We start from the raw sequence: 13,709 nt of genomic DNA, 5'->3' as shown, positions 1-13,709 counted from the left end.
TGGCAAAAAGAGTAGAACATCACGGAAGATATTGCCTACTGGACTAAGCTGCTGATCCCGAGCCTAAGGGACTGGGTGGACTGTGGTCATAGGCGACTGGATTACTTCCTGACGCAAGTGCTCACAGGACACAGGTGTTTTACGACTTATCTTCATAGGCTCGGAACGACAGATATAGATAAATGCTTATACTGAGAATACTCCGACACTGTTACTCACACAACGCTGGAGTGTAATAGATGGACAGTGAAGAGAAAAATAAATATATAGAGAAAAAGGTATGAACGCTGTGACTGTAAGATGATCACGAAGATGAACGGAAGTAAGGAGGGATGGAATAGTGTACACAATAACATCCAAGCAACCATTAAGAAGAAAGGAGAAGAAGAGAAACAGCAGCCGGAACAACGACAGAGATAAGAAGGGAGTGCCCCGAAAGTGTGACCATCCTACTTTCGGAGTACGTTACGTGTGACAGTCAAATGCACACAAGAAGGATCGGGTGTTTTTAGTTAGTAGGTAGGATAACAGGAAGGCATCCGTTTGCAGGATCTCTTTCTGGAGGAAATCGGCTCGGATGTACTCCTCTACCCTGAATCCAACACACGTCAGCCATTCCTAGGGATGGGTTAACCTGGTACGGTTTTAAGAAAATTTCTACCCTCGGAAAAAAAACGATCCTTGTGGTATCCAGAATGTGGTATCCTTGTGTGGGTTCCATAACAGGAAATTTGTTCTATATATCTGTAATCCATTCTGTTATTTTATAGTAAATATTTTATTATCCAGTACTCTCCAGTCAAATGTCTTTTATAACACATAATAGCGGTATTTGATATTCTTTTATCCTCTCAATTTCGCAATTAGTAATTTCATCCTGAGTAAGTGATCACATGTATTGTAGCCTTTTCTAAACTCAGCCTATTCATTGATTTTATAGCTGTATAATTTAAGAGTGAGTTCGTTTCTTAATACATTGGCTAGCAATTTAAACATTAAATATTAAATAAAGTTAATTATGTAGTCAATAGTTTTTTATATTAATTCATCTATATCATTTGCTTTTACTCCACGGATGTCTTTAATGAGATTCAATTCTATTCTTTCCAGTTTTGGTCGTAAGCATTTCACATTTTTGCTTTGTTGAATAATTGTCTCTATTTGTTCTTCTCATGTCGTTCGTGTTTCCTTCCTTATCTTTTTCATTACAGTTCTATATATCTTAACATATTCTCTTTCGATCTTTATTTTTGTGTACTTTATTTACTAAAAATATATTTCCATTAATGTTCTCGTTTATTGTGAAATGCATTGCTCTTTCTTTATCGATACCTGCTCCTTTTTGTCCGACTTTAAGTAATGTTTTTGTTTTAATATAATTTATATCGTAAATCTTTTTGGTTCAATTTTTTTGTAAAATTTGTTAAAGTAATTTATTTCTTAACCATTTTTATTCTATACCTATAAACATGTTGCTATTGATTGTATCAAAACTAAAAAGAGTAAAATGAAACATGAGCAGTTTTATACTAGAGAATTATGCTTAAATTCTCAGAATTCGAATTATCTCTGTTCGAATTATGAAATACAAGTTTTGTACAAAAAAGTTATACTTAAATTCTAGGAATAAAATTTAATTATCATTTCTAATTGAAGGTCCATTTTGCTTAGGGCTTTGTTATTAGTTTTTCCTCTTGATTTTCACTTTAATATTTTTATAAAATCAGTTTATATTAGAATTAAATTTTATGATTTAATTTTAGACATAAATTCAGTGGTAAATTCGGTAGTATGCTATACCTGTAATAAGTCAGATCACATAGCGTCATAGTGCTCCGAATTACTAGCTTAATTAACCCCCAACCAAATCAATAAAAATCGTTATCCAGAACAACAAATATATCTTTGAAACCCCCTATTGATACAACTCTTTCTCAATGTAAACAAATGTCGTTTTCTAATAATTCAGAGATACCGAAAAAAACAGATGCAACATATAAGGACAGGCTTATAATTTATCAACCGAAACGTAGCTTTGATGAAATTATTTTATCTGAAGCAGATCCATCTTCAAAACAATATAACATTATTTGTCCTAGATAAGTTGGTTGAGTAAACGTATACCTACTTCATAACAATTATGTTTCGGGCAATTTATTAGGTTACTAAAATATATAAACATGTTACATAAAATTTAATTGTTACACACGTCACAAGAATGTCACTGGAACTTTGTTCTTTAAATAAACCAAAACATAACTGTCCAAATTATAACTACCTATAATTGTAAAATAATGCAACTAAATAGGAAGAGCAACTAGGGATAAAATTTTTGCCTAATATTGTATGACATATGACAAGATACAAGACATTGCTTAAGTTAAAATCAATATACAAATAAAGATATTGCATACAAAGATGCAATATATAGAAAAATAATCATGGGGGAATAAAAATATCGAAAGATAGACACTAATTTCTTATCACTGTGAATTAATAAAGGATCATTGTCCTCAAAGAAATTAAGACAAAGAACCAAATAAGTAATCATATTGGTCCTAGATCTAAACAAACCTTAAACAATAAGCAAACCGGAAAAGTGTATTATAATGTTATTTTTGTCAAAATTCTAATTGATTTATTAAAAATTATTTTCTGAAATCCCATCCCAACATTCATAATCTATTTATCGTCATAAACGCCCACTGTTTGTAAACTTTCTGCAGCTTTCATGCAGATGAGATATTTCCCAAGGCCGAATTACATTTTATTGAGTAAACTGTATTAAATTGTCACATCAGCATCGCTTCGTGTTTGTATCTTTATCAAGGGTTCTTGTAGGGGAAAATGAATACTAGTTTTTACCTATTTTGTTAGATATAATCAAAGTTTTATTGGAAAAAGATTATAGCCCAATTTGTATCGAATTATGTTGCTTATGGATGCTACTGTAAAGAAGCTCCGTGGTTTCTGTTACAAAAAGATTTGAATACTTCAATTAAACTTGAAAATTTTATAGTTCAATTTAGATAATCATTGAAATGTGAAGGCGCCATATGAACAGTGTGCTTTAATTTTCTAGCATCATCTTAACACAAACTTATTAAAACGTAGAAATTAACTCCTTATATGAGTACACAATTTGTAGTATTTGGTACACTGTGAAAGTTGTGAATTTGGCGATTTTCAGAAAAAGTATAAACACCAATCTAATTTTCCCAGAAATTTTTTTAAAAAACATTAAAACCTTGGCCGTTTCTTCAAATTTAAAATGTAGCCGACAAATAAAATTTTTTTAGTGGTACCGTAAAATGGGGTGAGATTGATCTCCCGGGGTTACATTTATCATTTGTCATTGTCGCACATATATATAGGTACCAATGACACCAATGTAAAATTATTTCTGCGCGTGGTGATACTCATTTCTTGGGGGTCTCGGCTATGATCAGTTCACGTTGTTGTTACTTTGCACTTGACATTAAAAAGAAGTTCTGTTAAAATTAACCATAATTTTTGGCCTATATTTATAGTGTACTTTTGATGAAAGACAAAAAACGGAGGTAAGTTCGCTATTTTCAGTGTTTCAAATTGTTTTGTATGGTTCTGCAATAGTAATTTTAAGTATCTAGCATTTTAAATAACGCCAGCTTTTTTAACATGGCGAATAATATTGAATGGGGTGACATCGATCAAATGATCAATCTAACATCACGTTACGTACGTTCTAAAATGGAAAGAACGTACAAAAGAAAATTAGGCAGGCAAAAGAAACGTATGGCAATTTTAATGAAGAACAAGTTAATCAGGCGTCGCACGATGTATTGGAAAATGAATTCTCGCATAGAAAAGTTGCAAAAAACAAACACAGGCTGGCTCACGGAATTTTAAATAACAAGTTCCATGGAAGGAAGATTAAGACAAACAGGTGGTCAATCTGTGTTGACATTTAAAGAAGAAATAGCCATTATTAATAGCGTCTTAATATGTGCAGATTGGGGATATACACTAAGCCTAATGGATTTGATAATGTTCGTCAAAAGCTTTTTGGACAAAAGTGGTAGCAGTGTATCTAGATTTAAGGAGAATATCCCTGGAATTGACTGGGTAAATAGCTTGTTTAGCATTAGAAGAAATACTTAAATATTTCAGTTAGATAGTAAAATGTTTTGTTTTGAAACGTTGAATTCTTCTTCTCTTCCTCTTAATACTCGTTACTCTTTACTTTGTTATTTTACACGTTATTTCAAATTACTAACAGCAATTTAATTTTTTCAGGAATGCTTCATAAAACCATTAAAACCATTAAAAAAAATTGTTTTTCATAAAAACTTTTGCATGGCATTATACTTAAAGCATGGCACCAGTTTCAAATATTTCAATCATAAAAAATTGTCCGTTGCGACATTCTTAAGTAATTTACGAAGTTACAGCTTGCTGTTCTTTTTTCTACTTAATCGACTAAGACGTGCGAAAAAAAAATGTAAACGCCTCATATTAAATATACTTTTAATAAACTTCAGACAGATGGGGTATGCCAAAATTATAAACAATAGTTAACTTCAAATAAATACAATGATTATCTTTGTTATGAATGGAAGGATACACCGAGAAAAAGTAAATTCTACTTTTAAAACTTATTATCTCATAATATAATATATATAAAAACCTATAGTAAAAGTAGTGGTATATGATATGAAGAATTCTAGTCTATCTGTAGCTATATCAGAAATATTTATATAAACGTGTTATTGATATAAACCATAGAATCAGTAACATAAAACTTATAATAGAGATAAACTGTAGAATTTGCTACAGTTTGTGGGACGTTTTCCATCAAACCAATGCATGTATATATCTCAGTCTCTCATCATCTCATATTTAGCATAAAAAGCAATATTTGCCGATAAAAACTCGGTTCTTCTTCAATAAGTATAGTAATTTATTCGTTAGATGATTCAATGTAAATTAATCATGCTATAAGAATAGGCCAACCTAAGGTGATCTATAGCCAAAATACCTTTTATGTAGGCATATTATCTCCCCTTGGATTTTTTTTGTGAACCGAAAAAATCGATCTCGGAGATACCTACATTGACCTAGATTCACTACCTCTAATACATCTGGGGATAACGTAGCGACAAATAAACAATTGTCACCCATAGACTGGCCCACGGAATAGACAGTAAAACGTTCTTACGAATAGTTTTCATCTTTGGTCATTAATGGTCGTGAATTGCACTTTCAAAACATTTTTAAAGTCACGTTCAATTTAAACTTTCATTGACTCGCCACCGATCGTGCCGACAGATGAGTAAAATCTCTCCTCGCCTCGATATATTTCGTTTGAATATAATTTAAAGAATCTTTTATTAACAATTTATAATATATTTCTATACACTTGGAATCTAATGTAGAATTCTTAAGTCTAGTTTTAAAATAAAACTAATACTGTTAAAAAAATAATACTTTAATTTATATTCGCATCTAATAACTAGATGTTTCGCAGAATGCGTGGAATTATAAATGACAGTATATTTTAGTTTTTCTAATTTTTGTCAAATAAAATAACGAAAGTTATAAAAACAGTATAAACTGCTATTCACAAAAAATAAAGCTATAAAATAAGATAACAAGCGACCAGACTATGATCAGTTTAATTAATTTCCTTTTTAGATACTTTTTAGTAGCCGATTCGGTGTACCTATATACACTCATACAAATCCGCATATCTTTTTTTATGTCTATAATAGAGCCCTCAGTAAATAAATTATAAAAAAAGTGATTTAGCCATTATCGGTCACTATCTTGGGGTCCGAATTTTAACCCACCATTTTAAGCCACATCTGTGACCCAAATATGCAGTAGTAGCTGCATATTTCGGCCACCGTAACGCCATCAGTCGCAGCTTATTTTCCAAAAAAACAAGAAACCTTCCTTGGAGGACTGCAAAGTCACGCAGTCCTCAATGAAGGTTCCTGGTTTCTTTTGAAAATGAGCCGCGGCCGGTAGTTGTTATGGTGACCGAAGTCTTCATGAATATACATGTTTTTAATGCTAGTACTGGTATAGTTAGGACTCCAAGGTAGTGGGTTAAAATTAAGGCCCCAAGGTAGTAACCGATAAGGGCCAAGTCACTAATACAATTTTATATTACAGTTTATTTACTGATTGCTTTATTGTGGATAGAAAAAAAAGCTATACGGAATTGGATGAGTGGCTTGTGAATAATACGATTTCAGGAACAAATAATCAGTCGATTGAAGCATTAACCATTTTTGTAATTTTTTTAATTCCTTTATATACACTAAACGTATATTTCGGATCCCAATAGGGCTGTCCACCATTTTTTCCATTCCAATTAAGTCGGCATCGTATAGAAAAAATTTTTATTATTAATTTTATGAAAAAAAGTTATCCTTTATAAAAAGTTGTGCATAGTTTAAAACCTAAGATGCAAGCAACAGATATCAAATTTTATCAATCTTATACGAGGTATGTCAAAAAATATGAATTTCAGTTAGGAATAACGTATGTACCTTTAGATTTCACAATATCGAAAATTGTTATTTCGAAAAATTGTTTAGAATTCAAAAATTATGTTTTCATATGCAATTACAGCCTTCTAATTGAAAAAAAAATTTGTAATTTTATTCAAATTACCGATACTAAATATCATTTTTATTTATAAATTAATATGATAAGGAAAAAAAGTTATTCTCTATTAAAAGTTGTGCATGGTCTAAAACCTAAGACGCAATTATCAGATATAAAATGTTTTCAATATTATACGAGGTATGTCAAAAAATATAGTAAGTAAATATACCTTTATATTTTACAATATCGAAAATGTTTATTATAAAAAGTTGTTTGGAATTAAAATCTTTGTTTTAATATACAATTACATCTTTCTAATTGAAAAAAAAATGCAAATTTTTCTTAAATTACCGATTCTGGACAATTTTTAAGTATTAAAGATATGATAACTCTTTTGTTCCGATAGAAAAAGGTTATTAACTCTTTAGTGTTTATTTGATTTTAAATTAACTTTGTTTCATGAAAATCATTTTTTTTTTGGAACGGAAGAGTTATCATATTTGTAAAAAATAAATATGATGTTGGGTATCAGTAATTTGAGGAAAATTTGCATTTTTTTTTAATTAAAAAGATGTAATTGCATATTAAAACATAGTTCTTAATTCCAAAAAACTTTTTCTTATAACAATTTTCTATTAAGGTAATTTACTATTAAGCGAAATTCATATTTTTTTACATATCTCGTATAAGGTTAAATCGTATAAAACTTAATATCCGATGGTTGAATCTTAGGTTTTAAACCATACAGAGCTTTTTATAAAGAATAACTTTATTTCGTAAAATTAATAATAAATAATTTATTTTTTTTATAATCAATAAAAATGATATTAGGTTCCGGAAATTTGAGAATTTTTTTTTTTAATTAGAAAGATAAAATTGCATATTAAAATATAGTTTTTAATTACAAACAATTTTTAATATTAATAATTTTTGATATTGTGAAATATAAAGGCACTTTACTCTTGAGCGAAATTAATATTTTTTGAGATATCTCTTATACGATTGATAAGATTTTATATCTGATGATTGCATCTTAGGTTGTAGACCATGTACAACTTTTTATAAAGAACAACTTCTTTTCGTAAAATTAATAATAAAAAAGTTTCCCATGCCGACTTAATTGGATAACGCGGATACAAGCCGACCGACCGACGTTTGAAGAACTTAAACTGCAAAGCTTAATAGATACATAACAGTGCTTTCGAGGTCAAATCTACATAGATAAATACAAAGAAATCGCAGCAATCATATAGTTTTGTGTAAGAAATTGATTATATATTTAGCTTTTGTAATATTGAATATGTCGCAAGAACGTTTTACCACCTTAGCAAATTTTTAGCCTGTAATATTAAGCAAAAATGCAATAGCAATGCATAACACATGTTACCTGTTATACATAAGCACGTCAGGTTTCCATAGCTTGTTGGGAGTGATCCGCAAGTCCTTAACTCCTCCATAGTCAGATTCGTTCCATCGTAGGTTGTAGTCATTCCATTCCTGGATCATATAAGAATTTAGTAATGACAGGCGAGTTTAAACAGAATTTTACAATTATTGGCTAAAAATTTTAGGAGAAATAGTACGAAAAATATGAATGCGGTTTTAAATTCAGTTAAAGTTTAATTCACTTGTTACATTTAATAAATAAAATATTTGTTAGTGATACTGAAAAAAAATTTAGTATCAAAACAAGTATGTACTATTTTCATTTTTCTTTATAAACCAAATAACTAAACTATTTTAAACCAATTTACTTATTTTAAGATTACTATCGCGTAATCTCCCAGTGCAATGCCATAGGGAAATAACAATCCGTTAGATTCATTATCGACGTTACGTTACATTGTTACGCGACAGTCAGTTCGGTGTGTATTTTTATTTTTTTTTTTTTAACTTTTCACTTTTTTCACTAAATTAGAAAATTCTCTAAAACCGTTTTAGTTTCTGTATATAAAATTTTTAGCCACTTTGTAACATCGTATTTTAAAATATCACATTTATACAGATAAAGCACACACATATATATATATATATATATATATATATATATATATATATATATATATATATATATAAGAGTAAGAAAATAGAAATGCGCCGAAAAGCAGCATGCTGAACGTATTAGGCACTAACTAAATTACAGATAAACACAGAATTAACTTACTTGCAGTCTCCTATCTGCATCATTATTTTAATGTTGTTTATAACTGCTTTAAATTGAACGTTAAGAATATCTAAAATCTAAATTCTATTACAGATTTTACTATACACACATTACTTATAGACAATTTAATTCAGTGAAATTATTTATTTGTTAATCCTTTAGATATGACTATGCTTATATTAATAAATCTTTGATTAAAACATTAAACATTATACTCGAGAAAGTAAAAACTAAATTAAACAATAAAGGAACTAGTAACATGTATATTGATATATCATTTGTATCATAATTTAATATAAAATGTAAGGTACCAGCTCAATATAGATACGAAAGTCTCCAAACTAAGTATTGTACATTCCGAGTGAGGTTTATTACAGCTAAGCATCACATTGGCTATAAACGCAAGAATAGAATGAGTTCACTCAGGTCGAATATCACTTTTGTAATCCATCGCAAACTAGCAAAAAGTGCAGACATAAATGTATAATTTATGTAATTTAAGTTTATATACTGAAAGTAATTATTGAAAATGGCAAATAATTGTGTCATATAAATATAAATATAATAAATATAATAATAAAGTCATCATAGCCAAAATGATCGCCAACGTTCGGAACGGACAGGCACTCTAAGAAGAAGAAGAAATAATTGTGGTGGCAGGCATTATGTAAGAAAAATTTAACAACGAATAAAACAATAATTCATGTATAATAATGATTCTTCTGAGGTTTCTGCGTAATACTAAAATATTATACAGATATCGACATTGTTTTGTTGACCATAGGAATTAAGATTTATTGCAATCCCATCTCTAGAGTATATTTATTATAATGCTCTACAACTAATTTTTTGGTTATTTTTTAGCCTTAATAGCAATACAAATAAATAAATAAGTAATATGCTTTATTGCACTGAAAGTTATACAAATTTTATGGACAAAGCTTATAACAATAAGACAAGAAAGAAAAAAAAATCAGAATAAGGATCGTTTGTACTTTTAAATAAAAAAAAACAATAAAATTCTTCCAAACTTAAACATAAAAAATACTACCTAATTAAGAACCTACAAACTTCGTAAAATGTAACTAACAAAAAATAAAAATTAGGAAAGCAGATTAATGAATTAAGGGCTCAAATATTCCACCTCCTTATGTTAAACAGTAACCAAATCTGTCATACAGATTTCTCCTAATATTTTGGAGTAGGGCTGGTATAATGCTTGCAGAGAAATGAAGTATTTTGCCCTTAATTCGACTAGGTTTGTGACCCTTTAAAACTGATGCCTATAAATGTTTTCTTTGAGAAAACCCCATAAAAGAAATCGTTAGGCGCTAAGTCACAGGATCTAGCGGGCCATTTAATTGTACCACGTGTACTTATCAGTCGATCAGAAAACGTTTGATTAAGGAAGTCAATAGTTGCTGTAGAGTTATGAGCCGAACACCCATCCTGTTGGAAATAAACCTCCTGAAAATTAACGGAAAGGCGTCGAACTGTCGGAATGATCTCATTCTGTAAAAGTTGTAAATATTTGGGCCCGTTTAGGTATTCATCGATAAAAAATGGACCGACAAAATGGTCGCCTAACATCCCAGTCCAAACATTTAACTTTTGCGGATACTGCGTTCGCACTGTAACAAAGAGGTGCTTATTTTTCCGAGAATAATACCTTGCAACGGATAGATTGTGTTTTTTATGTAATGAAGATTCGTCAGAAAATAAAATATTTTTTAAAAAGTGTACATTGTCATTCGGTTTATCTAACATAACTTCACAAAAGTCCATCCGCCTAAAGTTATCTTCTGGAAACAGTTCTTGTGTTAGTTGTATCTTAAAACAGTGATACCCATTCCTATAAACTAATTATATTTATGAACTTCGTCTGCATGTGGATGTTTTCCTAAGTTGTCTCGTTCTAAAACGTGTTTAAAATAGCTTGATTCTTCAATAGGCGATTCTACTAAGTTTTGATATTGTCTCATTACAAACATTCTTTACAAACATTCCTATAGATGAAACTCTAAACATTTTAAAAACTAAATACAGTATCCAACTCGACCACTTATCTCTTATTAAATATTGTATGTCCAACACCTATTTCATCTTCCAAAATCAATTCTACAGACAAATAAATGGTGCCCCAATGGGCTCCCCTCTATCTCCAGTTATTGTCAATATCTTTATGGAAGACTTCGAGACCCGAGAACTATCCAGATCAATGCTCAAACCCACATGTTGGCTACGATATGTTGACGATACATTCGTCATTAGGCCCCATGGCAGGAATGCTTTGGTGTCTTTTCACACCCATCTGAATGGTATACATCGTAGTATCCAGTTCACGATGGAGATGGAAACTGATTCATCCCTACCGTTTCTCGACGTTCTCATAAAGATAAACCAATCCCAAGGTTTTCATTACTCTGTTTATCGAAAACCCACACATACCAACCGTTACTTGCATGCCAACTCTCAGCATCCACCTTCACAAATTAATTGTCATTAATACCCTTGTCTTCCGATGATGCAATTAGACCCGCTGAACTCTCTTGTTTTAAACAAGTTCTCATCCAAAACGGTTATCGCGGAAATCACATCAATAGGAGCATCCACAGACATCAGTCTCCCACTCAATCTCAATCCAAAGACTCAGACCCTTATCATATGAAAGCTTTTCTTCCTTACATCAAAGGTGTCACTGACACCTTTGACACTATGAAATTCCTTGTGCAGACTGTCCCCGATCCTATATAGGCCAAACAAATCGTAGAATCTAAAATAGGAATTATGAACATTCCACTTCTGTTCGCAATTCCGAATATATATATATATATATATATATATATATATATATATATATATATATATATATATAGATACTTTAAATTTACTGTTGTTTCTTTATGCGATTGAAGAGTGGAATCCCCCAGGGAAAAGAAAAAGAGGTCGCCCAGTACAAACTTGGAGAAGATCCATCATGGATGAGATAAGAGGCCAAGGAAAGTCTTGGAATGAGGTGAAGGCCTTAGCGCAAAATACGAGTAGAACCCGATGGCGCGTTTTCACTGAAGCTCTATGCTCCACTTAGGAGTTCAAGAACCTTATATATATATATATATATATATATATATATATAAATATAGATACTTTAAATTTTCTGTTGTTTCTTTATGCGATTGCCTAATATTTCTGATGGAATTCTTCAATGGAAGAGCCGTTCCAAAATTCAAATGTAAGTTACATTCGTAATCTTTCTAGGAAAAACTCCTCAACGCAACTTCTCCTCAACTAAACCAAGAAGATCACCAGTCGACTTTTCTAGAGCCTCAACTACCTTACCTTGACAAACATCACTTCAATCTGAGAAGTCTTATATTGAACAAATTAACAGGATCCTAAATTAAGTATCTTTCCACAAAAGAACATTCTCCCTATTAACCAAGTGAGAGTAAATTGACAAAAGACAAACTAACGAATCTTTTTACGGTGTCCATAAGTTTAAGATACTGTATGTATATGGTATTAAAAGAAGTTAAAAAACTTCTATTCGGTAAAGCTCAAAACAGATTAGTTTGCTTATATTTCTTTTGGTTTCGCAAAAGGAATAACTGTTCTCTGCATCTCCTATAAAAATATAATTATCGTAAAATTTATGGACAATAGACAAATTAAAACTGGTTTGACACTTTTAATCCAACAAGAGCTCAGCTGCTTTGCGAATTTAAACGGGCGAGATACACCAAAGCAGTCTTTTGTTAAGAATTTTATATGGATTCCGTGGAATACAAACCCCATACCTTGATTTAAAACTTGAATAGCATTACTGAGGTATGACTTGTTCGAACTGGAAAGTTGCTACAGCTATGGTATAATCGCTGAAACAGAACAGTGTGTTGAATATTGATTTTCAAAGCAACGTAATACTTTAATATACTGAAGCAGTGACGTATCAATCGCGTAAGGGAGATTACGTTTCATTTTTAAAGTAAATAATATAGAAATTTTTATCAAAAAGAGAAAAGCGAATCAAAACTACCAGAAATAATATAACAAAAAAAAATAAATCTAACAATAAAATACTGAAAACTTTTGTTTTCAAATATTCCACAAAATTTATTGCAATTTATTATCACTACTATTTCGACAAAGTGCCTTTCTCAAGTGATGATCGCTTGAGACAAATTAAGCCTAACCTACGAGATGGATAAACAAGATCTTCTAAGAGCGTTGCCAGAATTGCTAGGAGACCATGCGTTGGTTGTACCGAAACAACAGCAAAAATTGGAATTCGTGGACAGACTTCAGCGAAGATTTTAAGAAAGCTTTTTATCTCAGAAAATTGTTGCTGCAATTTGAGGAGCAGATCAGAAATAGAAAGCAAAATCAAAGCGAGTCAACGTTATATGACAGGCATTCAAACATTAATTAGGCGAGAAGAATCTTTTTTCAAAGATCAAGAACTGGAACGAATATACAGGAATTTGCTACCGGAATATAAACTTTATATTCACCGCCGTAGTAGTTAGCAATAACTGGATGCAAGCCGCACAAGACAGAGACAGTTGGAAAGAGCTGAGGGAGACCTATGTCCAGCCGTAGACGCATACAGGTCGATGATGATGATGATTCGCGGCCGAAACCTTGGAGATTTAACTGAATTACAAGACTTAGCCCATGAATATGAAGCCATAAAAGACGAAAAGACCCGAAAAAATCAAAATCTTTAAAGACATCGGGAATGTACAGCCCCAAGGGAATACGATGCCAAAGGCACGTGCTTTAGATGTGCCACGTCACATTCGTAAAAATTGAAAAAATCCATGGAAAAATTCTGTTCACGTTGCGGCAAAGACGGAGTTTACAACTGCTGTATAAATTGACATAATAACAGACTGGAGAAATAAGGAGTAGTCTGTGGAGCAAGATTCCACTCCATTCATTCTCACCGTTA

The 13,709-nt window shown here is 31.1% G+C and overlaps 1 protein-coding gene across 6 annotated transcripts in view; it reads right to left on the bottom strand.

The window, feature by feature from the left end:
• Positions 1 to 13,709, bottom strand: part of nAChRalpha6 (nicotinic acetylcholine receptor alpha6) — a 345,133-nt gene that overhangs the window by 156,283 nt on the left and 175,141 nt on the right. For all 6 annotated transcript variants that reach the window (XM_072545827.1, XM_072545825.1, XM_072545822.1 and 3 more), the window contains exon 4: positions 7,982 to 8,091. In XM_072545827.1, the coding sequence (XP_072401928.1) occupies positions 7,982 to 8,091 (110 nt within the window). The remainder of the gene's footprint in view (positions 1 to 7,981; positions 8,092 to 13,709) is intronic.

This window comes from Diabrotica undecimpunctata, chromosome 10 (genome assembly GCF_040954645.1).
Source record: "Diabrotica undecimpunctata isolate CICGRU chromosome 10, icDiaUnde3, whole genome shotgun sequence".
NCBI classification, from domain to species: domain Eukaryota; kingdom Metazoa; phylum Arthropoda; class Insecta; order Coleoptera; family Chrysomelidae; genus Diabrotica; species Diabrotica undecimpunctata.
This window is presented reverse-complemented; position numbering and strand designations above follow the sequence as displayed.